Consider the following 25,254-nt stretch of genomic DNA (forward strand, 5'->3'; position numbering starts at 1 on the left):
TCCCTGTAGGCCCCCTTCAGATACTGGAAGCTGCTCTGAGGTCTCCACGCAGCTTCTCTTCTCCAGGCTGAACAGCCCCAATGTTCTCAGCTTGTCTTCATATGGGAGGTGCTCCAGCCCCTGAGCATCACCCAAAATGGTCCTCACTGTGGAATGAGTACCTGAATGATAGCAGTTAGAGAAACCAAGACTGCATGAGGCTGCAACAGAAAAATAAAGACATAAAATCCCTTCTGCCCTCCTTCTCTGATCTTATGATACTTTAACCTTCCATTGCCTATGGAGAGGAAAAGCAATACTGAGAGATCAAGACAGTCAGCAACCAAATCAGAAGTAGCAGCATTTCTCACTTGTGCTGCTCAATCTGGTGAGCTCTTGCTATTGCTTGCAAGTCATTTTGTGGGTTAAAATCACCATCAGTAAAAATAACTGTATCTGCTGCTCTCAGATTCATGCCAACTCCACCTACGAAGAAGAAGGTGACAAAAAACGTCACCATCAGAAAATGAAGGAGAAGCTGGAGAATTTATGCTATGCAGGCGTCTGTCAGATCTGATCAACTCCAATTCATCTCCTAGTCGAAAATTTAAGTCTCATAATGATCTGAAAAGATGGGTAAGCTTCCGTTTTCAGCTTCCTGCAACAGCCCAAACCCAAGCTGTGCTGTGCAACGTAGTAAAGAATGATAGGGTGCAAGTAAACTAACACAAAAGTGACTGGATATCAGACTGGTGAACAAGCCATACCCTTCTCCTGGCAGTGAGAACTGCCTTCACTGAGGCTACAAGGGACTGGCCAAGTCATCACTTGGCTGCAGCAAAGAAGCAGCTGGTAAATACACTGTTGAAACAGTGGAAAACACCAGGCCTAGCTGTACAAGAACCAGATCCTAGGTATTTATATGACTTAAAATCTTTGAGGTTGGAGTTTGGGTTCTCATGGGATGAAAACAAAACCAACCAGAAGTTATTTATGGTTTGTTGGGTTTTTTATACCCACTATTGTGACTACATACCGCAGGTAAAGAGAGGGAAGCTGCTGCCTTACATTTCTTCCAGCTCATGCCAAGCACCTCTTCACTGGAATCACAACATCCCTGCAAGCAGACCACCTGAAAATCTCTGTTCGTAACAGTGATGGAAATACTGTTAGCACTCCTGTTCCCAGCTGAATACAAGCTGCTTTGGCCAGACATAGCAATGTGCAGCAAAAACAATAGCAATGTGCAGTAAAAAACAACTCTTAAGTCTGACTGACATGAGCAAGGAGAGTTCAGGCACTGTGGTGAGAGACAGACTTACTCTTACAATCTAGTACTAGGTGCTTCTCTTCAGTCTCTCCACATCCTCCACTCAATGCACTGCAGTATCCTTGGAGCCAGGCTTGTCCAGGAAAGTCTAACGAGAAGGCCAAAGGAAGCCCTACTTCAATGCTTGAGATGAAGCAGTATGGATTCCTCCTCTGGAGACAAGCAGAAGCCTGCCTCTGTGCTTGAACAGAGACAGGGAGGTTTGAATCTCTGCAGAAGACACAGATCTGCCTGAGGAGCTAAGAGGGGAGGAAGCACAGATGGCAGTCCCATGGTGTTCTTTATAGTCTCAGGAAGGTAAGAGGCTCTAATTTGAATCTATCTGCCAGCTATAGAGCACGTCCATGCTCAGTGAATTTAAGCAATTCCACCATCTTACTTAAAGGAAGGCTGTTCCCATCTAAAGTCTGGTGCTTGCAGGAATAAAATGCTAGCGAGATTCCTTAAGCTCAACCTGGCACAGAGACAGGCATTATGGAACTTGGAATAAAGCAAGTAACTCAAGTGGCTGCAATATGAAAAGTATCTTGGCATCAGCTACAGAAAGGAAAGCACAGAAACCAGATGTCCCAGCTGAGATACTCCAGTTCAGAATGTGTCTTTTCTCCCTCAAAAATCCCCACATGAACAGGCTCTGCAGGATTCAGAACTCCCTGAAATCTTGCCAGAGAGCGCAAAAGAAGAGTGTAAAAGCAAGAGAGGTTGGTTGTCTCTGCTCTCCTTACACCCCCTGGTGTTCAGTAGGAAGATGAAGATGGGCTGTTGGCTGAAGTTGTTAATGGTGAGGTGTCTCTCTTCTCTCAAACAGAACCATCCAGCCACTCGTAACTGTAGCCTTTTCAAACATGCAACATGTATGTTTCTGAAATCTCGTCTCTGCTCTTCCCCCATTACTTCATTCTTTAGTGTCTCACTGCTGGCCTGGACCAAGGCAAAATCCTCCTGCCTTCATTCTCATTTTATTGCGTTCAACTCCTTCATTCTTTCCCAGTTAAACCTTGTATAAGCTGAAGGAGTGACCCTGACTTCCAGATTACCTGCTGGCAAAGGGGAATTTAGCTGAGTCTGAAGCAGAGACTCTTAGCATTTAATTTGCTATTTGGAAACACAATAGGAACATTCACAGCCTCAGTAAAAGAACATCAGCACACAATCCCATTTCAGACCGTGGTATGCTGGCTGCTGGCCCCAAGAAAAAAGCCAACAACCATCGGATCCTCCTTATGCAAACTCCCATGGCTTTCGATGTGTGCTTTCCTGAGAGCAGTATGGGATATGGCCCTACATTTGGCTTTATCCTGTATTATTCGTTATCCAAAACTATAAACACCAAACAAAAGCCTCTTTCACAGGAAATCCTAAGTAGGCATGGAGCCATGTAGACTGAAACAAAAGAAAATGTCCCCAAACCACTTTGCTGACCTTGCCAAAAATGGTCTGGTCCAACCTGCCCAAGCAGATATGTTGGGGCCCCACTGCCAACAACTGTTTTAATCAAAAATTAATTTCCTGATATGAATGTGGCCCAATTGCACTTTGTGATGGACAAACTGAATCTAAAGCAAGTTTATTGCCTTCAGTGTAATTAGTTGAGGACTCAGATACATGATTGAACAGGGATATGTAACAAAATATTGCTACCTTGCCATCTGTTAGCTCAGTTCTGCTGAGGAACCAAAGCTGACACTACTTTAAAGAACAACATTTAAGTGCCAGCTCATTTCAAGCAGGTGGTAACACAGCAAAGAGCTGAACTCAAGGCCCTCCAACTCACAGCACCACTGCAAGAATATGGGTTTTATCTACTAAGCAGCAATATATCTTCATCACAGCCCCTTCTCCATCCCTGGCAGATCAAACAAAATCAAAGGAACGATATATGGCAGTGATTATTAAGACAAACCCCCGCTGCCAAAGTGTGCAGAACATACCTCTATAGTCCATGTGGGCTTGCAGGGTATCAAGCAGTTGAGTCACCTGAGGAAAGAGCAAGACACGGTGGCCACTGGAAGAAGAACATGAGACACCATGAGCCTCGACATACTGTGACAGCATTTCACAGAGTGGTAGAGGGGCTCCAACAGCTGAACAAGTCACTGTGGGTCACTGTAACATAGCAGGGCCTCGCCACTCTATACACTCAGCCTCACAGAGTCATAGCCCATTCCCTCACTACTTTTTCAGCCCCATATTCAAATGCAATTAGTTAGCTTCATCTGCACCATCAGTTGCCATGTCTAGAGTGTGGAGTCACAGGGAGGTAATAAGGCTTTGGCACAGCTCTGCTGCTGGCTGGATGCAGCCTGCTGAGGATCCAAAGCAGCCTGTCTAAAAGGATCCTCAGCTTCAAGCTAGCATCACGAGCTCTACCTCACCACATGGCCTGCCACACCAGACTGCTCTCAAATCACACACTAAAAGGCATCTTAAGCACTGGGAGAACGTAGTGTCAGCACTTTGGTGACAGTAGAGCATTTCCTCCTCCAGCAAATGACCCTCAAAGATGAAACTCTACTTACAACCATGTATAAGTGAGAAATCAGCACTCCTTCCTCCCAGCTCTAGACCTCAGACAGTGCTGTGTTTAAACCAGACTTTACTGTAGAGCAGAATACAGGTGTTTTCAAGTCTAGAATTTGCCCAGGGCTGGTCCTGTGGCAAAGACATTCAAGGGAGAGGCATCCACTGACAAGGTGCTATACAGCAGAAGGACAAAAGCCTCCACAACCACATCAGAACTTCCCAAGGTTTGTTGAAGCTCTGTCCTTTGGAAGTTGTCAAAGAGAAATCACAGCCCCAGGAGGCACTGCTTCACAGGCTGCACAAGAATGCAGACCACCTCTGGTACAGCTCCTTGTACTGAAATGACTTCTTTCAAGTAGTCAGTAACACACAATAAATAGGGCAGGGGAGGGAAAGCCTAGCCCTCCATCTTTTCTTACCACACACTTCTCTTCCAAGTGGAACACAAGGGCTGGAATCACAGCAACCTAAGTTCTCCCCACAGCCTGTTTGCCTTGATTCTCCTCTTTGCTATTGAAGAGTGGTTCTCCATTGCCAGGGCAGTCAAATGTCATTATTCTTATTCTACAGGCTCAGCAGCTAGATTGCAGAGGGGACACTGCAGTGTGAAGCATTGTGGAAGCTCATGTGCAGAGCAGAGTCTGATCTGTCAATAGATTATATTAGAGCAGGGCTCTTGCTCAACTCATTTGTGTTGTTATACTGCTGGTAAGGAGTGGTGATGTGACACCTGATAACTTTGACCCACCTCTACAAAGTGCTCCAAGTGCTCTGACACAGGACAAGGTACAACTGATTAGCAACTGCCTTTCCAAGAAGAAAGGCTAGAGGGCAAAAAAGCCCAAACATGAGTGACATGGCTCTGAGGTTATGTACAGCCTTAGACGTAGGAAATTACACCAGAGCTGCCATTTCTGTGATACTAGGGCTAGTTACTTGCTCTCGCTGGGTACTATGTAACAGGGCTAAACTGCAAAATAAGAAGAATCACATGCAGGAGTGCAGGACATGACACAACTGTAAGGACAATATGGCCATGGCCACCTTCCATTAGGCCTGGCTTTTCCCATGACATGTTCATCTAGCACAACATGCTATTTCCAGCAGCAGCCAAGGACAGGAGCTTTGCTGGAAGACAATAAGGTGCCCACAGCAGGCCTCACTAGTTCTAGGAGACCCAAACTTGTGTCAGTGGGGTTTCTGCTCCTACACAAATCCTGAGCCATTCATGATATCCGCCTGCCCCCATAATTTGTCACAGCACTCATCACTATTGCAGGGCACTGGCACTATTAGTAAAAAACAGGAAAAAGTCCTCTCTATTTCAGGTGTAGGCTTCTGTAAAGTGCTGTCTAACCATGACAATACTTCCTACAAGCTGAATGTCAGCTCTATAATTCATCTAGCTTGAAAGCATAATGCTCCAGAAGCCCTCCGTAGCTCTGACTGGTGGCAACAGGCAATAAACTTGAGGCCGTGGTAACAGCATATGATCACTGTAGTGTAATGCGAGTCAATTGTAGCAAATTTTGCATCTAATACCTTTTTAAGTATTAAGTGAAGCTCTTGAAAGACTCCTCTTTTCTAAATATCAAGTCTTCTGGGCAGATATTTACTGTACTGCTGTAAGTCACTATGGATCATACTATTTTGAGTTAACTGCCTTGAAAATTGTCCTTGGGGAGGGAGTTCATTTACATCTTAGCTGACATTAAAGATTCTTCACTGAAAGCTAGTAAAGGCAAAGCTCTAATCACAAGCAAAGAACATCCTTGGCTCTGGTGAAACAAGCATGGGACCTCACACACACAAAACATACACTTAAGAACTTACCACTGACAGAGGTGCAGAATCCAGTTTGAAGAGATGAAAACCAGAGTCATGATTTTAGAAATGCTGCATCTTTCAGGCAAATCTACAATGAAGGAAAATGAATCATGATTTATGACTCAAGTAAATATACCAGTTAAGAAACAGAGCATCTTTTTGGCTGCTTGCAAACTATGGTGAAATGGAACAGCATGGAATGTAGCCACTTACTACCTGAGAAAAGTAATGACAGCTACTGTAATCACAAGCTGTTATAATCTTACTTTTTACCTCTTCTCTGGCACTGCACCAGCAGTATCACATTGGGACAAGGGTTATCACTGCTACCCATTCCTGCTTGTGGAATGCGGAAAAAGATGTAGGTTCAGAGTGGTCAGCACAAGTCACAAAGCTCCCAGCAGAAGGAGACGGGGAAGTATTTGAAGAGGACCAGTTTTGCATGCATATGTGAGCATGCCAAGAAAGATCCTATTCAACTTGGGTCTTACCTTTCACCATACAGAATCCTGGCTGTCTTCAGCAGATTTTACCTGTGAGAGGCTAAGCAAAGAGGGTTACAAATCAGTAAGAAGCAAGGAGCTAGTGGGGGGCATTTGGACTGAAAGTCAGCCAATACTCTTATGTTGGATGAATTCATGTACACCACAGCATTGTAAAGACTATGCATTAACTGCATAGTTTCATTGATTTGTTAGTTCAGTAGCTTTCCTTTTTACTTCTTGTTTTTCTTTTGAAAGGAAGAAAACTGTTGGCCTGGGCATATGTGAAGAACATCTTTGTAACTTGCTGGGCAAGGATATGATGAGCCAGACAATTCTTGAAACTTACCTCTCCAGTTCTTCCTTCCAGTTACTCAGAACAGACAGAGAACAAAGTATCAGAAATCTCTCCTTGTTCATTAATTTCTTTTTGTCAAATAAAGAAGTAGAGAAATCATTTAGAAGGCAAGGAAAAGATTTTTTTTTTTTTTATGTTGAGGAAAGAATTCCACTCAATGCCTGAACCTACAGAAACTATCTCTTTACTGAGCTTTGTATCCAGTTCCCATAGATTCCTGAGCACAAACCAGAGTCAATAGAATATTGAATAAGATCCATCATCAGTGACAAAAAAGGCTAGATCCCAAAACATGACCTTGATATCTGGAGCCCTTTCCAAAGACCTTTCCTCCCACAGCCACAAAAAGAAGATCTGCCATACATCACTTTTTAAAACTACCTGTTTATTATTTAAGACCCCTTGAATAAAACCAACTGAACCCTATGAAGTCCAGTATGGCTGTATCAGGATGTATCAGGATATATCAGTATATACAACAGTATATCCTGATACAGAACCCTATGGACTTCATAGGGTTGCACCAGCCAGTTTACACTTATTTGATAGGAACGAAGCTTAATGCCTGGGAATAAAAGAAATCTGTTACATTTACACAGTCATCATAGAATCACAGAATGGTTTGGGTTGGAAAGGACCTTAAGATCATCCAGTTCCAACCCCCCTGCCGTGGGCAGGGACACCTCACACCATACCATGTCACCTAAGGCTTTGTCCAACCAATACACTCTATGCAGAGTTACTCCTTGAAGCCACCAGAAACAGGGCCTTCCCAAGCATCTACATTCCAGGAATAGCACACCAGTTACCCTGGAAGGAAAGGTACTTTACCTTCCTGGAGAGCAGGCACTGGTGTTACAGCAAATCCATTAAATTAAACTATATTCAGCAACTTGTAGACACAAAAATGCCCTGAGCCTTTACAAAGGTCTGTATAAGAAACCTAATCTGCTCATTAAACTGCTACTTTGTGTTCCTAAAAGACACCTCGATTTTCACCTCCAGCCACTTTTTAATATATATAAGTACCAGAGCCAGGGACACGCTTTAGGCTACTGGAAATGTTTGTTCCACTCTAATATCATATAATAAACATTTCTCAACAAGACGTCTTCCAACTTTCCTGCACTTTAGCTAGGACAGACCTCAACTGCAGGTCCCTGTGGCTACTACCACCATTGCAATCCTTATTATGGGGCACAATATGTCAAAAACCTCCCATGAAACAAGTCAAGTAGGAGTTCTCAAGATGTTTCCTTGTACCTGGACTCCAGCGCTGTGTGTTGTTAATAACACTGTGCCACTGCCACCTGCTCCTCCCCAGGGCAAATGTGCACACCGAGCATGGGAATTAACTCACCAGCCTGCAGGGAACACAAACCCCAGCTAGCACAGGGGTTGAAATGAGGGCTCCCCAGAGCTAAGGAAGACATGGAAGCAGGACAAACAGCCTGGGTGCTCCCCACCCATGGGAACACGTGTTAGGCAATGGAAAGTACTTTAGAACATTAGGGCAATAGAGCTGGTGCAAGCCCTGGAGCACAAGTGTGATGCGGAACAGCTGAGGGACCTGCAGGGTTTAGTCTGGAGAAGAGAAGGCTCAGGGGGACCTTATTGCTCTCTACAGCTGCTTGACAGGAGGATGGAGCGAGGTGGGGTTGGTCTCTTCTCCCAAGGAATAAGTGACAGGACATGAGGAAATAGCCTCAAGCTGCACCAGGGGAGGTTTAGACTGGAGATGAGGAACAATGCCTTCCCCAGAGGGTGCTCAGGCATTGGAACAGGCTGCCCAGGGCAGTGCTGGGGTCACTGTCCCTGGAAGCGTTCACACACCGTGTAGAGGAGGCCCCCAGTGCCATGGGTTAGTGGCGGCCTTGGCAGTGCTGGGGAATGGTTGGACTTGATGATCTTAAAGCTCTTTTCCAGCCAAGTTGCTTCTACATCTATGATTCATGCTCAACATCAACCCCCTTGGAAGCCACTGAACATTGCTCTGTAGATGGTGTCCTGAAGCACAGAGCTGCCTGAGCCTAGGGGGTAGCAGCAGTGCCGGAGGAGCCAAGCATCCATCCCACCACCAAGCCGAGGCGAGCCTGCCTGAAGCCGCCAGGGAAGCTCTGCACCTTGAGGCAGGCTGCACAATTCTCTGCAGTAACTGTGGTTCATTGGAGCCACTTGTATTCACACCCCCATTAATTACAGGCCCCTGAGCTGCTGCCACAGCTGCCGTCCCCTCCCCTCAGCTCCGGGCGGGCCGCAAGGCGGGGCCAGGCTCGGCACCGCCTCGTTGCCGCCGCGGGTTGGTGGAAGGGTGGTCATGGCGCTGCTGCCGTTCTTGCTTGCGACGGTGTTGCCGGCCGCCGCCGTGTACCTGTGCTGCGTGCGGCGGCACACGGGCAGCGCGACGGCCGCCTTGCAGCGCCGGGAGCCAGGCCGGGCCGAGGCGCGGGGCCGCAGCCCGCCGCGGAGCTCCGTGAGCGCCGGGGAAGGAGGGAGGGGGGTAGCGGGCGGCGGGGAGCAGGGCCCGCTATTCACCTCTCGCCTCCCTTCCGCAGTGGGCCCCGCGGCTGTGCGGCGCCGGGCTGCGCCTCTTCGTCCATGTGGCTAACACAGTGAGTGCGGGCAAGGGGCCGAGTGGGGAGGCCGTGACACCCGGGGTTGCTCGGGTGGAACAGGACGGGGTCGAGGCCCCCGGGGTTGTGGAGGGAGCGGGGCTCGATGGGGAGGTAAAGCCCGCGTTTGGTGAAGGAGGTTGTGGTGCTCTGCGTGTTTGCTCTGCGTGTTTTGGGGTTTGCCCTGTCCACTGGGTGCGATGCGGTGGGGAGAGGCACCCTCAGGGTGAGGGTGTCATGAGCGTCTTCTGGCATTGAGGGCCCAAATCCAACATCATCATGCAGCCGCGACCGGCGTTCCTCGGACCTGAAAGGATTCAGGTGCTTCAGCCTTTGGAGTGAGGTTTTCAGGCAGGTGCTGAAGGCAGCTGCCCCCATTGCTTCCCCTCGGGTGGGATTTGGTGCTGAAGGCAGCTGCCCCCATTGCTTCCCCTCGGGTGGGATTTGGTGCTGAAGGCAGCTGTCCCCATTGCTTCCCCTTGGGTGGGATTTGGTGCTGAAGGCAGCTGCCCCCATTGCTTCCCCTTGGGTGGGATTTGGTGCTGAAGGCAGCTGTCCCCATTGCTTCCCCTTGGGTGGGATTTGGTGCTGAAGGCAGCTGCCCCCATTGCTCCCCTTGGGGGGGGATTTGTGAGCCTGTGGGTAGATTCCTTCTGTGGCCGGTGCTGAGATGTGACCACTGTATGGCAGGGTGCTGGGGGGAGAAAAGCCTGCATCCCCTTGGTAGTGAACCTGTGGCAGCATCAACTGCCTGAAAGCAGGTGGATTTTGTTACTGCTGCTTGGCCTTTCCTCTTGAGCTGGTGTCAAGGTTAGTGTGATCTGTTTACAGACCTTGGCAGCTGGTTGGGTCTGGAGTAAATGCTAGTGATGATCTGTGTTTATTCATGAGAATACCTTGCAAGTGGCTTTCCCCCAGGATATAATAACCAGAACACCTTTCTATCCTTTGCTTTGTGGCCACTTCTATTGCTTGTTTCCTTTCCTGACACCCCCTTTGGAGGAGAGACATTTGTTTCTCAATCTCCTCCAGGATTGTGCTGCATTAGATTAGAAAAGAGACTGTAATCCTTCTGTAAGGTGTGAGGCAACATACCTTTTCATGGATCTAGAGGTGTGAGCCTTGCTTCGGACTTGTACTGTACTTGTACATCCCTTAACATGTTTTGAAAGTCCATTGTTGAGCTGTTAAGACAGGATAGAACAAGGCTGCTTTATTTGGGGCTGATGGTATTGCTACACTGGGAACCAAGTTATCCAAAGTGTTTTCCCTGTCTGCTGCTATGGAGTCTCTACATTTCCCATGCTTTTCCAAGCTGGCTCTGTTCGCTGCAGGAGGTAGTTGAGTGACAGGTAGGATCTTAACTGGGTTGATGAAGATGATGATAATAATCTTCTGTCTTATTCAATGTTTGCATTATCTGTGGAACATGAAGATGGTAATGGAAAGGAGCTATGTATATGCCTCTTAACACTGTTGCAGCCTGCAGCTGCAGGCTGAGTAAAGGGAAGACAAAGGCAGGAGAGCAAGAAGAATGCACTCTTTGTAATTACATAAATGTGAGAGAAGGAAAGCATTTTGGGCCTATTTTGTGGCCTGAAACACAAGTATTTGTGCTATTTTTTTACTACATAGCATTGCATGTTCTCTAGGGTGCTCCAAGACTGCAGCTATTGCACATTCTTTGTCTAGTGAGGAAGGTGTTCAGGTCTTACTATTGCAAACCAATGTTTTTGCTTACTTTCTTCTAGGCTTTTGGACAGATCTGCTTACTGCCACTTGTATTAAGGTAAGAGTGGCGAGGTTTCTCCCCTTCCAAGCTTCTTTTTCTTGCATTGTGCACCACTTAAGGGTTATCTGAAAAGACCTTTTCTAAGAGGGAAGCTGCAGAAATTGATTGGAGAGTGAGCAAGGTTATTTCATAGATGTTTTTTACTACAGTTTTTGTTCAGAAGCTGTGCTTTCAAGTGTATATTGTGCTAAGAGCCGCTCAGGTAAGAGGCACCAGGAGCCTCTTACTTGGCTTGCATAGTGTGCCTGTCGTTTAATGGGTCATCTGAGGAATGTATTGCAGACAATTGGTACCCCTGAATTTTTACGTGGAACATGGGCTTTTTGAGTCACTCAGACACGTGTTATACAGCAGGTCATTTCTTGACATAGAATCCTAGAATACCAGGTTGGAAGGACCTTAGAGATCACCTGGTCCAAGTTTTCTAGCCAAAGCGTGACCTAGACAAGATGTCCCAGCTGAGTCTTAAAAGTGTCCAAAGTTGAGTATCCTACCACTTCCCTGGGGAGATTATCTCAATGGCTCAGTTATCCCAATTTTCCCAATGGTTCTCATTGGGAAATATTTTCCTCTGATGTCCTACTGGAATCTCCCCAGGAGTGACTTGTACCCATTATCCCTTGTCTTTCCATGTGACTCCTTGTAAGAAGGAAGTCTCCATCTCCTTTGTAGCCACCCTTTAAATACTGGAACATGGTGATAAGGTCACCCTAAACTCTCTTTTTTCTGGACTGAACAAACCCAGTTCTCTCAGCCTTTCCTCATGTGGCTTCCCAGTCCTTTGAGGATCTTTGGGCCTTTCTCTGGACCCTCTCCAGCCTGTTCACATCTTTTTTTGTATAGTGGGACCAAAGCTGAACACAGTATGCCAATGTATGGCCTGACAAGCGCAGAGTAGAGTGGGATAATGGCTTCTTTATGCCTGCTGGTGATGCCCTTGTTGATGTAAGCCAGCATCCTGTTGGCTTTCTTTGCCACAGCAGCACACTGCTCACTCCTATTGAGCTTTTATCCTCCGGGACCCCCAGGTACCTTTCCACAGAGCTGATCCCCACATGGGCAGAACCCAGCCTGTGCTGCGCTCTTGGGTTGCGCTTACCCAGATGCAAGATCTTACACTTGTCCTTGTTGAACTCCATAAGGTTCTTGTTATCCCACTCTTCCAGCCTATCCAGGTCTTCCTGCAGAGTGGCTCTCCCTTCCAGAGTGTCCACTTTCCCCACTTGGTTTGGTATCATCAGCCGATTTGGTCAGGGTATACTTGATCCCATCTTCCAGGTCATTTAGGAAGATATTGAACAGAATTAGGCCTAATGTTGATCCCTTTGGGACCCCACTGGTGACAGGTCCCCAGTTTGAAAAGGAGCTATTTACCACCACCCTCTGGATGCAGCCTACCAGCCAGTTCTTCATCCCTTACACAAACCACTTGTCTAGACTGTGAGAAACTGTATGAAAGCCTTGGAAGAGAAACCCAGGTAGACAGTACCCACCACTCACCTTGTATCAACCAACAGACAGGGTCTTTACATGTTCCAAGCACTGGCCTTGTGCTGCACTCCCTGTTGTATTTGTTTGCAAATGAACTATGTTGAAGCAGGTAATGAAAAAGTCTGAGGAGGTGATGATTTTAGGAGGATTAGTGCTTGAATATATGACTTATACTCCTTTCTCCTTTGCTTTTCCTCTCCAATCCTGTCTATTGGTCTGTGGGTGATGCATCTGGTGAAAGCAAATTGAAAACTTTCACCATTTCTTCCCAGCTGGAGTTATTGGAGGCTGCTGGCTTTATGTCAAGTGGTAGGAGGTTTTATTAAGCAAGCATAACAAATGTGGTGCTGCCTTTGGGAAAGAAAAGTGCAACTCCCTGCTGGGAGAGCAGACTGCTAAGACACAATGTTCCTGACTAAGGTTCCCTTTGAACAGGCTGGGAAATTACTCATGAGAGAGCTTGCAAACTACCAGTAACTTCCCCTCTACTCTGCCCTGGTGAGACCGCATCTGGAATATTGTGTCCAGTTCTGGGCCCCTCAGTTCAAGAAGGACAGGGACCTGCTGGAGAGAGTCCAGCGCAGGGCGACAAAGATGATTAAGGGAGTGGAGCATCTCCCTTATGAGGAAAGGCTGAGGGAGCTGGGTCTCTATAGTTTGGAGAAGAGGAGACTGCGGGGGGACCTTATTAGTGTATATAAATATATAAAGGGGGAGTGTCATGAGGATGGAGCCAGGCTCTTCTCAATGGCTAACAATGATAAGACAAGGGGTAATGGGTACAAACTGGAACACAAGAGGTTCCACTTAAACTTGAGAAGAAACTTCTTCTCAGTGAGGGTGACAGAACACTGGAACAGGCTGCCCAGGGAGGTTGTGGAGTCTCCTTCTCTGGAGACATTCAAAACCCGCCTGGACACATTCCTGTGTAACCTTATCTAGGTGTTCCTGCTCTGGCAGGGGGATTGGACTAGATGATCTTTTGAGGTCCCTTCCAATCTCTAACATACTGTGATACTGTGATACTGTGTGTAACTCTCTTCCAGGCTGGAAAACTTCTTGCTCATGCGTTCACTTGACATCCATGAAGATCCCACATTTATCCCAGAGGTTGCTGCGGGCATCACAGAAGACAAGTCTGAGGCTAAAAGCACTGCAGATATTATCAAGCAGCTGCTTGATGCAAGGTCAGTGTCTGATGTGTGAAAGTAGGGTGGGAGAACACATATGTTGGCACTGTTTAAGTGGGAAGCTGTTGTTGGCAGTAATCTGGATTCAAATCTTCTTACACACCCAGCTTCTTTACAAAGGAGATGGTGCTGTCAGTCTACTGTCAGCTCTACAGACTGATAGTGCTGTCATTCATCTTTCCTTGTGTAACTTACACATCACTGGTTCTCACAAGAAATGTGAAGTTTCTACAAGATTCAGGGAATCTCCTTACTGGGGAGAGACTGAATCCTGCCCTTGCCAGGGCTCTGGTTGCACTATCAGAGCAGATATACTTAGTGGCTGGCTTTACATGAATTTGCAGGTGTGCTGTTTCTTGCCTGCAAGGAATCTCAAAGAGAGCACAGGGTACTCTTGGAAGAGAGAAGGAATGAGAAAGAAAACAATCCACATAAGGTTTGTTCTCAGGTTTAGGTTGCTTGGCTAAAAGCCTGTTCAGCTTCTTGATTGCAGCCTGGGCTTGATTGAATCCCACTAGATTCCAGCCATCACTCAGGCTTGCATGTCTTGCTGAAGTCAGATGGTGAGATTGGAGCAGTTGGGCTGCTAGGAATGCTGTCCCCATTTGGGTTTGGTTCTTAGCTGTGAGCCTATCCTGTCTGAGCTCCACTTCAGCAGCAGCTCAGAGGATGGGTTCTCTTTATAGATCTCAGCTTTTAGGAGGACTAATCTTGCTCCCTGCTTGAGTTCTTAAGCTAGAGCAAGGAAAAGCTTTCAGCTCCTTTGCCTTGGAGAGATGTATTTCCTACAGGCTTTAGTTAGGGTGAGTGCAGCCTTCTGATTCTTGTGTCCCCAGCTCCACCAGTGATATACTGAGTATTACAGGGAGTCTCACCACTTCCCTGCATAGCACATTATGGTGTTGTACACTGTCCTGTTCCAGGACATGGCTTCTGGTCTGCATGATGACATGGAGCCATCACAGGAGTAGTAATTGAAGCTAGCTCTTACGTTTATCCTGTTGTGATGAGAAATGGCCTATTTCTTATGTGCTAGAGCCATCAACTTTGTTTTTAAGCAGTTTGCTGATGTGTATCTTTGTGTGCTGCATAGTGCCTTTTCCTCCTCCCACACCACACACTGTATGTGCTGCTGGCTGTCTTGGGATCAGCCTAGTGACAGAGATCCTGGAAGTAGGTTTACCACTATATCCTAGCTACCCTGTGGTGTTGCAGTGGTGAGTAGCAGATGTAAACCTCAGATGTCAAACAGTTTAATGACAAGTGTATTGCAGCGGAAGTACGAAGCAACCAGGATGTCTCAGCAAGACTGACGCCTTAGTTGTGTGGCACCCTTAGTGTACCTGGTGTCTGGCATGAGTGCAAGGAAGCTGGCAGAATGTGAGCTCAAATACATAGGCTAGTGGTCCAAAAGGTGGCCAGCAGGTCAGTGAGTGATGCCCAAAACTGCAATGGACTGATGCTGAAGTCTACAGTCTAAACAGAGGTGGATTTCATGGGTCACAGTTGCCCCTTTAATCCTTTCTTTGCAGGTCTGATTCTCCTAGCAATGGGTTTAGCTTCAAAGGGATCAAAGACTACCTGGAGTGCTACCAGTAAGTGAAATCGTGGTCTGGAAACAACTTGTCTTGCATGTTCCCCTGCTGTGAGCTGCTTGTGTTCCATGAGCTCTCAGGAAAATCTCTTGGTTAGGATTGTCCTTGGGGTACCAATGTTTAGCATCACCCTCTGCAGTCCTTTCCCTCTAACAGAATAACAGAAGAAAAGCCAGCTGGGAGAGCTGGCACAACTTTTACAAGCCCTGCAAGGATATTTAAATGCTGTTTTCCTTGGATGATTGTCATTCTGGTTTGGGGAAGTTTTCTACTCTACCTTGTTTGCCCAAACACATCAATGAGGAGGAGAGGCTGGATAGTGTGAATTCCACATATTGTGGGGCTCTGAAGAATCCCTTGGTTCCCCAGCTGCTTGTTACCTGGTTTTACTCAGTAAATGTGTCCAGCTCAAAGAGCTGGAAGCACATCCCTGACTCTGAGGTTCTGTGAGCTGTTGACTGCACAATAACCCCTGATTGCCTCTGGGACATGTGCCAGGAGTGGGGCGCTCATATAAATCCTCTTGGAGCTTGTTCCGCACCTTTGCCAGCAGGTTGCAGCCGTGGAGTAAAGGCCTGACACTGCAGTCTGGTGTTAGAGGTGCATCCTCGCTGTGAGGCTTTCATGTTGGCCAGAGAGAGATGTATTTATGGTGTAACATAGCCTTTAGTCAGGAGGGAATGCTCTGTTTATTAGAGGTGAGTTATGGTGGTACTGCTGGGAGACCCTTCTCTGTAACAGGCTTCTCTCCCTTTCTCTGTAAAGGGTACAGGCCTCTTGGTCTTAGCTTATGGGAGCTTCATAGCCTCAGGCTTTCAGGAGCCTGAGGGTTCCCTGTAAGGCTCTCAGCTGTACCTACCTGTTTATATGGTGGATCAGGAATATCTGGGCAACTCTCCTAGCTCCTGCCCCTACTCTAAGGTTTGGAGTCATGTTGTGTAGGTAAAACCTCCCCTTAAGGAAGGGAGTCTTCTGTCTTGATGGTGTCAACTGTGTTGAAACCATCACCACACACAGACTCTTACCTTGTTCTTGCTTACAGCTTGACAGCCCCATGAGAGACAAACCTGGTGTTTGGGTGTGGTGTTGGGGGTCTTGTAACACGGTCCCACCTTCTCCTGTCCTGCAGGAGTGGGAAGCTGACACCATCCCAGGTAGCAAAGAACATCATTGCTGTGCTGGAGGACTGCGACAAATCCACACCCCCACTCAGAGCCATAGTGCAATGGGACCCGGAGCAAATAATGCTGGTAATGTCTGCCTCTGGTAGGAAAGGGGCCTCTGTCACCCCGTTAGAAGGGGCAGAGGCTCTTTTGCTTATAGATTGCACAGGAAAATACATATGTCTTTCCTCCTTCCTTGTGTAGACGCTGACCAACAAGTCTGTTCCTGCAAAGCGAGGTAGCATTAAAGCAATCTGTTTCTTGCTGGACTGCTACGTTTAAAATGGGACTTGTGTGTGCTTATGTGGCATCCGTTAGCATAGATGCTTCCAAGTAGTAATTTCCCATCAGCATATGGTGGAAGAAAGAAACTTTCATAGTTTGGCTTAGTAGCAGCCAGAGAGAGCCATTTTTGATATTGATTCCAGTACTGGTGATGACCTGCAGCTCAACTAAATACTTACATACATATGTGGGTTTTTTATAATATATATACATTTTTTTTTTTTCTCTGCAGATGGCTGAGGCCTCCACTGCTCGCTACAGGAATAAATGTACCCTGTCTTATCTGGATGGCATCCCAGTGTGTCTGAAAGAAGAGTTCAAAGTGGTGAGTTACCTTATCCAGCTCTCAGTTCATGCTGCAGGAGCTCAACCTGGACAAGATTTTAAGGCAAACTCCTTAGCAGAAGCCTGAGAATATGTTTGTAAGAAGGGGTAGTGTGTGCATTTGCAATGAGTAGGATTAACAAGTTTTGTCAAGTGAAGACAGATCTTGGGTACAGCAGACATGTTGCCTGCTTTGTTCTGATCTCTTTAATCCACAGGGAGTAGAGGGTGAGAACAGCTTCTTTTATGATGAAGTGAGAATGTATAAAGGCATCTGTAGCAGTGGGTGTAGCTATCTGTACTTCTCCAGCACTGACACTGCTCCACTGGCAAAGCATCCCTCTCTCCTTAGGGATAACTCAAAGGATGTGTCAGAAGTATGGGAGTTACTTTCAAAATCACCACTCACAAGGAGTTTTGCCTTTGGCCTAACACCAGCTACCATTAAATACCCCTGGCAGTGCCATCAAGCTGTTGTAGGCTCTGCAGAAACCTACCCATAGGGTGGCAGCCCTGTTTGTGTACAGATTCTTCCATTGCTGCCTCAAAGGGAACAGTACTTAGCATACCCTGGAAATGGGGCCATATGGTCTTCTGGCATTCATCTAAGCCTTGGGCCTTGCTTCCAAGCACTGCAGATCTTAAACTGCAGCTCTGTCCATAGAAGAATGGGAAATAGAGTTCCTGTGTGCTGTGGGGCCAAAACGACTGTTCTACAGCCCTGGGAGTAGCAGTTGCATTGCTGCAGCCAGGCAGACTTTATGAACATCTACATGTTCCTGCTTTTCTGGATCATGGTATTAAAAGGACCTCTCTTCATGGGAGAAGGACCAAATACTAAAGGATTAAGTGTCCTTCCTAACAGAAACAAACATAGGATAAGTTGGTAAGTGAAGCTTCCTAGCTCTTTACTTACCTCTGTGGTTTCTGATGCCTGGGATCTGTTGTGGGGTTGAAGTGTGCATGTGCTAGCCTACCTTGCCAGGGGTTTAGGATGAATAGTGTGTCTTCTTGCTGAGGTACCTTATCATCACCGAGCGGGAACAGTGTATCTTGGGACAGAGCCTGAAACAGAAGATGCTACTGTGGCCAAGAAGCTGCGAGAGGCTGGAGCTATCATTATTGGGGTCTCAAACATGCACGAACTAGGGACTGGAACAACTGGATGCAACCCTAATAGGTAAAAATCCCTTTCCCCTCTCTTTCCCCTGATTTAGAAAGACCTGAAAGTCTGTGCAGAACTGACAGGAAAGGGTACAAGTGTAGCGCAAGCATGTGAGAATAACAGAAGCACCCTGCGCAGGGAGAACCCTGTGCATTGTAGAATTAAAGGTCAGAGTAGCCATGAAAGCCTGAAGGCTCCTGAAACCAGAGGAAGGAGAGGATGCAGGTGCTGAGTAAGTATGTTAAGGGCATATATGTTATATAGCCCTCAGCTATAACAACCTGCCAGGGCATTTCCTCACAGTGTGAGGTTTGGCTGGGTACCCTGGCAGGTTTCTGATGTCCAGGGACTTTGGTCAGACTGGAGGCTTTGGGAACTGAGATGAAGGGCAGAGCTGGAGACCCTGACTTGCTTGTCTGTAAGAATTGCTGGCTAACAACTACTCCACCTTTTAGAGCTGTGTAATGCCCTGTGGTATGCAGTAATGGCACAGTGCTGTCACAGACATAAGGGCTGGAGCAGCATCCTTCCTCTTGCTTCGAGCCTCTTGAATAGGCTGCTTATGGTAACAAGAGGTTGTATGCAGAGCCAGAAGTGGGTTTTTGCATCTTATTTTCTAGGGACACTGTACTATCTGGGATTAAATGATATCTCTCTTTACGAAGAGATCAGAATCCCTGTGCTGTGTTTCTGGATCTTTTCCTACACTGTAGTGCATCTGGTCCTTCCTAGGAAAAGATTCAACCTTCTTTTGTCTGCTTCAGGTACCACAAGGTCCCAAGGAATCCCTACAAGCCGAACCACTTCACAGGGGGGAGCTCCAGCGGGTCAGCAGCAGCTGTAGCAGCAGGTAGGTGATTCTCAATGGAGTTCAGGGGTAGTGGAAGGAAGGTCCTGAGCCAAAGTACCACAGGCATTTAGCTTCTCTGAGGGGGGTTAGAAGCTAGAGGGAACTCCTGGCTGAACAAAGAGCTCTGAGTGCTGTCTTGGCTACAGCTGCTGGTAGAATGATCAAGGCAATGCAATGTCTTGCTGATCACAGGCCAATGCATGCTTTATTTGTAGGTCTCTGCCCAGTGGCCATTGGCACAGATGGAGGTGGCTCTGTGAGGATTCCTTCTTCATTCTGTGGCGTGGTGGGGCTGAAAGGTAGAGTACTTGAACCATGGAGGGGGTGTGCGTTTTGTTTGTGTTCTCAGTGCAGGCTATTGAAGAGATGTTCCGAGAAACCTAACTTGCTTGAGTCAAATGCTGAACAAAACACAGTGTGCTGCTTTTCTTTCTACCCACTCGTCCCTCTTCAATCTTTCTTCTTTGCTGGGAGGTGTTCCCAACATAGTTGGGTATCTGTAGTGAGCTGGTGAAAAGCATCTCTACCCACAACGCTTTGCATCACCCCTGTTGTATGGAGAAGCTGATGCTGCTCAGAGTTGTATCTGGTAAGTTAAACCTGGTAATAGGTGTGTGTGAAACCAGGACACAGCTATTCCTGTTACCTCAGTGTTACAAAGAGTAGCAATGCAGTCAGAATTAATGTAATGTGCAGAGGACACAAGAAATGCACAGGGCAGTGTCTACAGCAAAGCAGGATTGTCATTTGGAAGAGATGGCAGCTTTTGGGAGTAGTTTAGCATTCCAGAGGATCTCTGCTGCTTCATCTGAGAGTAGATACTCAGCCATTACTCTGTTTTCCCATCCTTCATGTGTGATCAACTTGATTAATCTTGATTCATCTGACAAAGATACTAATGATGATGACAAAAGTGTAACTGGTCAGAAAGGTGACCCAAGTATGAAGCTTCACTGGTGAAGTGAGTGAGATCTCCCAGTGGGTGATAATCCTGCTGTGGGTGATAAATCTTTCCCATCCTCCATATCATAGACGCTGCTTCTGCATATTTAAATGCGTGTATTTCGAAATGTCCCTGCACATATTTCCCCTCAACTAAATAATTTCTTAGTGGGGGGAAACCAGTTTCACTCTTGCTGTTTGACTGATGAGGCAGGTCATGGCCAGCAGAACAGGGTACTGAAAGATTGAGTGACTGGGCTCTGAAATCACAGACAGTAAGTAAAGTGGCTGGCATGGGTATGTTGCTTACTGGGTGTACCAGAGCCATGTGGGTCAGATCTCCCCAGTGACTGATGACATCTTCCTAACTGCCCATTTCCTTGTCTGCAGGTACTTTTGGGCGCATCAGTTCTCATGGCAGCTTGCCACTCTCCTACTCCACAGTCAGCGTAGGTAAGGGGACTTATGCTCTTGCCCTTCTGTGGCGCTCTTGCAGGGGAGGGCGTCTGTGCCTACAAAAGACCTTGAGAGGAAGGCACTATTTACCCCTTGTCATAGTTTTATCTCTCTTTTACAGGCCCTATGTGTACCTCAGTGGTAGATGCAGCCATTGCTTACAGTATCCTTGCTGAGCCAGATCCGCTCTATCCCTATGGTAGGTGAGAGCTTTCCCTCCCTGAGCCCAGATCCTCTGTCTTCCTAGAGGCATCCTAGATAAAAAGAGGAACTCTTTGTTTATTCCCTGCAGGACTCAAACAGCCCAAAGCAACCCTATCTGGGATGTGTGCTCCTGACCTGAAAGGCTTAAAACTGGGAGTGGACTGGACATTTTTTAAGGTGTCTGTTCTCTCTCTTTCTGCTGCTTTGCAAAATGAGGTTTAAAAGGAATTCAGTTCATTTACTGTTCTCTTGCCTGTTATCATTGAAGTAATGACAGTATCCATTTGGTGATGGTGCTGTAGCTGCTGAGTAGTATTTCACCCTTCCCATGTAGAAAGTGGGCTTGCACGATAGTACAGCTTGGCAATTGTAACGCACCCTCACAAATGTGCTCAACATTTCTTCCCTGGAGAGAAAACAAGGACTCTTTCTGGCTGTGCCCCAGTGCAGAGAAGAACTATCCCTGCCTCTGGAAAAGAGGACTTTTCCTTCTCCTTAGGGGTATGACCTGCAAGCAGTTCTCTTGGAGCAGGTGGCCTAAGGCAGTCCTGGAGGGCTGTGCTTCACTACCACTCAAGACAGGAACAAGGGAAGCTCCATTAGCCCCAGTGGCTCCCCAAGGAGAGGAGGGCAGTTACTGTAGTTTACTTAGTTCTTTGCTCTTACTCTTTAGGAATGTGATGAAGAAGTCCTGTCCATCTGTGAGAAAGGTAAAGAGGAAAAGTCTGTAAGTCTCTTATTCTGCCTGATGTCATGAGATCACTTGGTGCTTCTCTTACATATGTTACAAAGCTCTTGCCTGAAGTCCTTAATGGCAGCTGTTGAGAGGTCTGGCTGGACAAACAGCAGGAGCTTTGTTACAGGGAAGCCCTCCTAACTGCTGAGGGGTAAAAAGCTCAGCAGTTGTGGGCTTGTCAGATTACAATGCAAGAATGCAGTCCAGTGTGTTAAGCTTCTGTATAAAGACAGAGCTGTGCTCAGGAATACTTACTCTGCAGGCTTTAATAGTAAGAGACTTTTAAGGGAGGCACTTGTTTCACAACACAATTCGGTAGGAAAGACAGGGCTAGGGCTTTGTAATGTATCCAGTTCTCTGGTATGTCCTTAAAATGAGCTAACTGGTGCCTTTAGGGTGGCTTTGTCAGATTTCAAACAAAGCAAAATTGACCCTGGGTGAGTACTTGGGGGTGGGCAAGAAAGACTGTACAATGCCTGGTACAGTAGTTGGGCTCTTATGTGTTGGAGCTGAAAGAGTTCACAGTGTTCAGGCTTTGTTTGCCTGGATTTTCTTCAGCCTCCTTATTTCCACAGACACTCATGCTTCTAGATGGGTCGAGTTTTCTTAGGAGAGATGCACCATGAGCCAGGAAAATAGGCAACCTTTGGTATTCATGAAGAAGTTGGGGTCAAAGAAAGAAGGGGACTCTTCTTACACTGCAAAAGATTGACTTTTCCCAAAGTCCTGGTGTTCTAAAATCCATCAGGACTCAGTAAGCCTGTATTGATGACCTGGTCTCTTGAGCATCCTCTGGGTTCCTCTACATTTATGAATCAGAAGAGGCTTTGAATGGGAATCTCATGAAGCTAAGGGATCACTTCATGCTCATAGAATACAGGTTATGTGAAGTGCTCAGGGAAGCATAGTCAGTCCACCCTCACTCTGAGTTGACTGAAAGGCTAGAGGGAAGAGATGAACTTGGCTGAAGTATAGTGGGGGAAACTGGGAACCAGCCTACAAACCCTGCCCTCCTGGAAAACTGGATCTAGTTAGGCTGAAGGCTTTCACCTATGAGAAACAGCAGCAGCAGCCTGCATACCACATGATGCACTGAAGATGCTTGTGATGGCCTAAGGGGTGGGGATTTGCAGCCCTTCAATGAAGTTCTGTGAACTCAGAGATGCTCTCTGTGCTTTACCTGCTCTGTACACAGCTGTGGAGCACCTGCAGAGTCTGGGAGCCAGTGTGGTTGAAGTGTCTCTCCCAGAGATGGAGGAGGTGCGGGTAGCACATGTAATCTGCATTCTCAGTGAGATGAGGGACTTCCTGCAACCTGACTTCAATAAACACTTCCAGGAAATGGTAAGTAGCAGCAGTTTGGAGCAGGGGCAGGAGCTGAGCAAGTGGCATGTCAGTGTCACTGAGGCTTCTATGACAAACCACCTGCTGGATGACTACTGATACAAGCAGAGAACTCGTTGGCTGTCATGTCCAGTTTCTTGCAAGCAGAGCCATGATCCAGGTTTTCTCTTTCAGAATTTGGACACTCGGGCTAATCTGGCCTTGGCTTCCCAGTTCACAGCTCTGGATTATATTACGGTAAGAAACATGCTGTGACAAGGTACCTAGTGAAACTGTAGAAGTGGGGTAGAGGCTTGTTTTAACCTCCCTATACACATGGAAAGATAGCACCAGCTGTACCGCTCTGCATGCTGAATTGTTAAGCACCACAGAGGACATGATGTCCTGTGTCTTGATTCCAAACTGCAGGAATGAGGTCTTCCTTTGCAAAGGCATAGGCTTTGGTGGGCAGAGTCTGTCAACATCAGACCTGTGAACCAAGAGGCCTGCTCACACAGGTCTCTCTGCTTGCAGGCAAATCGACAGAGAACTCGGAGCATGAGATTCCTGCAGGACATCTTCACCACCGCGCACTGTATCCTTACACCAGGTATGGGCAGGCCTGGCCGAAGAGCTGGTCCCCAGCAGCTCTGTGGTGCATGTTAAGAGCAATCGCTTTATTAACTTTCCCTCCCTATTTTTAAGTGTGACTTTTGTGCATGTGCTTTGCTGTGCCTCAAGCCTTTAGAAGAAAATGCAGCCTGGTTGCAAAGGCTGCTGTGTATTTCTGGACTATTTCTATATTCATGGTAGTGAGAAACTCCTTGGTACTTGCAGAGCCTGCACATTTACACAAGAGGGACTGGACATTACTAATGTATGCAAATGTTATTGCTCTAAGTAGACTCTTAACTGCTTCATTCATAAATCCCAGTGACTTGATTGCATTGCAGGAGTGTGAGCTTGCATCACCAATGTGCATCAACCATGTGGCTTTAATGAACTGAGCTGTTCCTTGGAGATTGTCCATTGCTTGACTCTCTCATTGCTCTTTAAGCACTGGCTCAGGTTGCCCAGAGAGGCTGTGGACTCTCCATTCTTGGGGATGTTCAAAAGGACATGGTTCTGAGGAACCTGCTCTAGCTGACACTCCTTGAGACAGAAGGTTAGACATGATGCCTGTGTGAGGCCCCTTTCAATCTCAGTCACTTTGTGATCCCTCCACAGCTGTTCCTTCCACTGCCCCAAGAATCTATGAATCCGACCTCTTGACTGGAAGCAGTGATTCAGCCTTCACAGTGCGGTCCATGAGGTAAGAAGAGTGCTGCTTGCACTGTGGAAACAAGAGGCTGGGAACAGCTGGAGATTAGCTGCACAAACTGATGGAGCTCAGGCTGTAGTGCAGGAGAGAGATCCTGACTCCCAGAAAAGAAAGGCTTTGCTGCTGTCCCAAGGCAGGAACGCTGATGACAGCTTTTCCCCCAGGTTCATGCAGCTTGCGAACTTTACTGGCATTCCAGGCATTGTGGTTCCCATTGGATATTCTATGGCTGGGCTTCCCATTGGTTTCCAGGTGAGTATTTGCTCTGTGTGGATGCTGGGTCACAGAATTCCCAGCTGGCTTTGTCATGAACCACTATGACCAGGTTCCTGCTGTTCCACACTTAAGGATTTGGCAGGTACTGGTAATAAATGTTTTAACTTGTGGAAGAAGAGATTTGCCTCAGAGTAACTCACTCCTGAATAGCAGAGGGACTCTTCAGGTACCTGGGAGTTAGATTTCTCTCCCTACTTGCAGCAGTACCTGTCACTACTCTTTTTCTTATTTCTAACTTCTTTAGGCCCTTCTCTCTTGAAATGGGTCTCATGTAAATGAAAGTTCCATGTCTTCTAGATAAAAGTTAGACGGCTGCCTTTATCCCAGTGCAATGATGCCATCCTTAACAGGGTGACAGGGAAAAACACATGTCCTTTAGGTGCTGTTGGGGGGAAGGATGTATTTTCCAGGGCTTTCAAGAGCATCTGTATGTGATGATGCTGTTTTACAGCCACTCCCCCATCTTCTCCCAGGTCATGGCAAAGTGGTGGGATGAAGCTGTTCTTCTGAGGATTGGCCTGAAGCTGGAGCAGTTCCGTTGCCAGACCAAAAAACCATCTATTTACTACGACATCCTCGCATGATGGCAGTGACCAAGAGTCTGGTTCTTCCCCACCTGACCTGACCAAGCATCAGAGAGGATTTGTTTTCAATGTTCACCTAAGTAACGCTTAGCAGCAGAGCCAGTTGAGGAGTGGGGAGGAACACTGAGCCCAGCAGGCACTGATGCTGAGCAGGCATAATTTCTACACCCTCCTTGTTATTGGATGATCCAGTATACACTGGGGAGATCAACTGTGCTAGCTAGTTCCTCACTGTGTTTTTATCCACAGGGGAAGCTGCAACTATGTTCTGCAACTTCTTTCCATGTAGGTGTAAAAATGGAAGATACTTACATCTACAGGATTGCATGTGGGCAGTTCATGTACTATGCATGAACAGATACAGTCTCTAGACCTTAAACCTTCTCACAGAACTACTCCTGCTCCAGGATGTAACCAAGGTACTGTTCTGAGAGGGAGAGGCAGCA

The 25,254-nt window shown here is 47.0% G+C and overlaps 2 protein-coding genes across 2 annotated transcripts; one reads left to right on the forward strand and one right to left on the reverse strand.

Moving 5' to 3' along the window:
- Positions 1 to 346: 346 nt before the first annotated feature.
- Positions 347 to 8,818, reverse strand: LOC308218518 (chromodomain-helicase-DNA-binding protein 1-like; the record flags this gene model as incomplete). Its single annotated transcript, XM_080612697.1, is given in 5 exon segments — positions 347 to 465; positions 2,035 to 2,112; positions 2,115 to 2,144; positions 3,241 to 3,314; positions 8,700 to 8,818. Coding segments are annotated over 5 exon segments (420 nt in total).
- On the forward strand, positions 8,817 to 25,189 carry LOC308218924 (uncharacterized protein; the record flags this gene model as incomplete). The annotated part of the gene is made up of 20 exons (XM_080613454.1): positions 8,817 to 8,972; positions 9,055 to 9,111; positions 10,863 to 10,900; positions 13,441 to 13,581; positions 15,117 to 15,179; positions 16,309 to 16,429; positions 16,860 to 16,952; positions 17,971 to 18,131; positions 18,881 to 18,966; positions 19,182 to 19,265; positions 20,299 to 20,361; positions 20,486 to 20,563; positions 20,657 to 20,745; positions 21,242 to 21,278; positions 22,500 to 22,648; positions 22,823 to 22,885; positions 23,162 to 23,237; positions 23,855 to 23,939; positions 24,113 to 24,200; positions 24,698 to 25,189. The coding sequence occupies 20 exons, from the start codon at positions 8,817 to 8,819 to the stop codon at positions 24,806 to 24,808; spliced, it is 1,839 nt and encodes a 612-aa protein (XP_080469580.1). The 3' UTR covers positions 24,809 to 25,189.
- Positions 25,190 to 25,254: the final 65 nt, after the last annotated feature.

This window comes from Psittacula echo, assembly GCF_963264785.1.
Source record: "Psittacula echo genome assembly, chromosome: 3".
Taxonomy (NCBI): Eukaryota; Metazoa; Chordata; class Aves; order Psittaciformes; family Psittacidae; genus Psittacula; species Psittacula echo.